The sequence below is a fragment of the Coturnix japonica genome, chromosome 28, assembly GCF_054131305.1.
Source record: "Coturnix japonica strain WE chromosome 28, WE-NBRP24, whole genome shotgun sequence".
Taxonomy (NCBI): Eukaryota; Metazoa; Chordata; class Aves; order Galliformes; family Phasianidae; genus Coturnix; species Coturnix japonica.
This window is the reverse complement of record NC_140690.1, coordinates 6,639,385-6,642,077: the sequence shown is the minus strand read 5'-3', so window position 1 is coordinate 6,642,077 and position 2,693 is coordinate 6,639,385. Positions and strand designations below refer to the sequence as shown.

Here is a 2,693-nt window from a genome sequence, read left to right as displayed (position 1 = left end):
GGCAGTTTGCTGCTTCATTCCCTCTTACAAGTTGCACCCAAGGCTGGAAAAGACCACTGAGATAGCTGAGTCCAACCCCTGCCCACCCTCACTGGACTTACTAACCACGTCCCCAGTGCCACATACCCGTGGCTCTTGAGCACCTCCAGTGACTGCGGTATATCAGCGTGGTTGCTTCAGTTGTGTGAGTTTTCAGACACTGGCTGTTGTTCTAGCGAGACAAAAAACCCAAACTGATGGAACAGTGTCTATACAGGAAGCAACTGGCTGTCCTGATGGCTGCCAGCAGTTTTGCACAAGGTGTGTCATGCAAGCTTGCATGAGTCTGGTTTAAAAACTTGCTGTTCTGATGGAAGGAGAGGATGTTGGTACAGGATAACTGCGGGATTTGTGCTCTCCCGACATCCAGTAGCAATCACAGCTTATTGTTGCTATAGAAAACAGCTTCTCTGTAGACAAACTAAGTTAGTTCCAATAAGTGGCTGAAGCCCTAAGTGATCCAAGGTGAAGCATGATCCAAACTGGAATTTAGCTAATTGTAGTAGGGAATCCAAGATGAGTTATTTAAAATATGATTCCTCCATCTAAAACAGCATTGAACTCTTACCCTGGTTTATGATAGAAGTGAGAGTTTAACAGCAGAAGTCTGAAGTTATGCTCCATATTTCTCATCACTCAAGAGAATATTTGAATATATGAATTCCTTTGGCTATGTTAGAGCTCATAATGAGGTCAGCTGATGTTCTTTAAATGCTCGGAGTCTAGCAATGTGGGGAAGTGGACTGCTATTTGCTGTTGAGCTTTAGGCTGAGAAGCCTGATTTTAGAGGACCGTGGACTTTCCCTTCCTCTCTCCTCGCCTTCTCCCTGGACTGATCCCGCATGGTTTGAGAATGAGTTCAGAGCAAGGTAAATGAGGAATAGCCATGTGAAAACCTGTTGTTTTAGTGCACTATAAAAGACACTTAGTCAAAGGACAAGTGTGTGTTCCAAGCTTGAGATTGCAGGAGATCCTAGAAACAACTCAGCTGCTCAAACCTGTAGTCTGGCCGAATATTTTATTGTCAGTTATGGTCAGGAGGAGATGCTTGAGTAAGACAAATAAAAGGTCATGGGTAAGTTGGTCCTTCTTGTGATATACTTCTAGGCTTTCATCAGGGAAAAGCTTAATTAGTCCAAATAATTATAGCAGAAACACCACACCAAGAACATGTGAGTGATATTTCAAATTTCTTGACGTGAAGGTAAACTTTACCTGGTTCTGCCATTCCCCAAATGTTTGTTTCATTATGACAAGAAGAACTTTGCAAAAGTAATATATTTTTTTTTCAGTCTTGTGTGCAACACAAAAAGGGGTAAAATCTAGGAGGCCACCTGAAATGTTTTTTCCATCTGGAAGGATCCATTTAAGAGCACCCATGGACCTGGTTATGAACAAGTTTTCTTCTTTGCAAAGGCTGTTGCTTAATTGGCAGATACTGTACCTGGGAGAGGAAGAGGGAAGTAACTTGTTTTGGAAGTCCTGATGCTATTCAAGCATTCAAGGCCAGGCTGGATGGGGCTTTGTGCAGTCTGGTCTAGAGGGAAGCATCCCTGCCTACAGCAGGGAGTTTGGAACTGGGTGATCTCAAAGGTCCCTTCCAACCTAAACCTTTCTCTGATTCCTTTGATGATTCTATTTCTCAGCTGCTGGTGTGAGATCTCCAACCTCTCCCCGTTGTCTTTCAGTGCGGCAGATGAAGCTGGTGAAAGGTCTGCAGCCCCTGGAATTCCCTGAGAAGGGAATTGTCACCTTTTCGGTGGAGGTGTCCCATGAGGATGTGGAAGGGACTTGGCAGAAGGACGGCGTGCGGCTGAAGGCTGCACCAAATATCATGATGGGTGTCCAGGGGAAGAAACATTCCTTGACGCTTTCTTCTGTGACCCTTGAAGATGCAGGACTCATTTCCTTTAAAGCAGAAGGCATGAATTCATCGGGGAGGCTCACTGTGACAGGTATTGGTTGGTGCAAGGTGTCATTATCTGCTCTTGTCCCAGATTACTTGAACAGCAGAACCAGCTTTCCTTCCAGCTGCAAAGAATGTTATGCACTGGGCTATTGCCACCAGAGTATCCCTGAAATATCAAGAGGATTGTTGTAACATGATTGTATCTAGCACAAGTAATGATAATGTGCTCAAAACAATAGGTTTTTTTGTTGTTAATTACAAGCTATATTAAGCATGGCAAGTAGGCACTGCCTTTCATTATTCCTTATGCCAGATTCTCCTAGAGACCTCATTCCCAACTAAATCCACATCCTTCTTTCTCCTTCTCAGAATTGCCTGTGAAAATCAGCAGACCATTTGCAGACATTAGCGTCATTCAGAAGGACAAGGTCACATTTGAGTGTGAGCTGTCCAGGCCCAAGGTGGACGTCAAGTGGTTCAAGGTATGGCATGTAATGGTATTTTCCTTTCTGACTTCTCTGGAAATGAATGAGAGCCTTTAATTTCACTTCCAAGGGATGCGAGTCTGAGCTTTTGCTTGATAGCTTTTGCATTGCTCCCTTTTCTTTGTGCTCTTTTACTTGCCCAGATCAGCACTCTTTGTTATTATGTCCTGAGTTCATTTATCAAGTAGAAATGGAAGTTTGTTTTGGGTTTATTGTGAACTCCTCAGGTCATGCTGCACAAAATATTGTTGGTTGGAGTA

General features: G+C 43.6%; 1 protein-coding gene across 1 annotated transcript; it reads left to right on the top strand.

Moving 5' to 3' along the window:
* Positions 1-1,626: 1,626 nt before the first annotated feature.
* On the top strand, positions 1,627-2,490 carry LOC146756213 (obscurin-like protein 1). Its single transcript, XM_085524762.1, has 2 exons — positions 1,627-1,994; positions 2,318-2,490. The coding sequence occupies exons 1-2, from the start codon at positions 1,736-1,738 to the stop codon at positions 2,488-2,490; spliced, it is 432 nt and encodes a 143-aa protein (XP_085380888.1). The 5' UTR covers positions 1,627-1,735.
* The last annotated feature ends 203 nt before the right edge of the window (positions 2,491-2,693 follow it).

Coding starts and splice junctions, on each gene's coding strand:
- LOC146756213 (XM_085524762.1), top strand. CDS start 1,736: ATGAAGCTGGTGAAAGGTCTGCAGCCCCTGGAATTCCCTGAGAAGGGA. Junction 1,995..2,317: donor GGGGAGGCTCACTGTGACAG/GTATTGGTTGGT, acceptor TCTCCTTCTCAG/AATTGCCTGTGAAAATCAGC.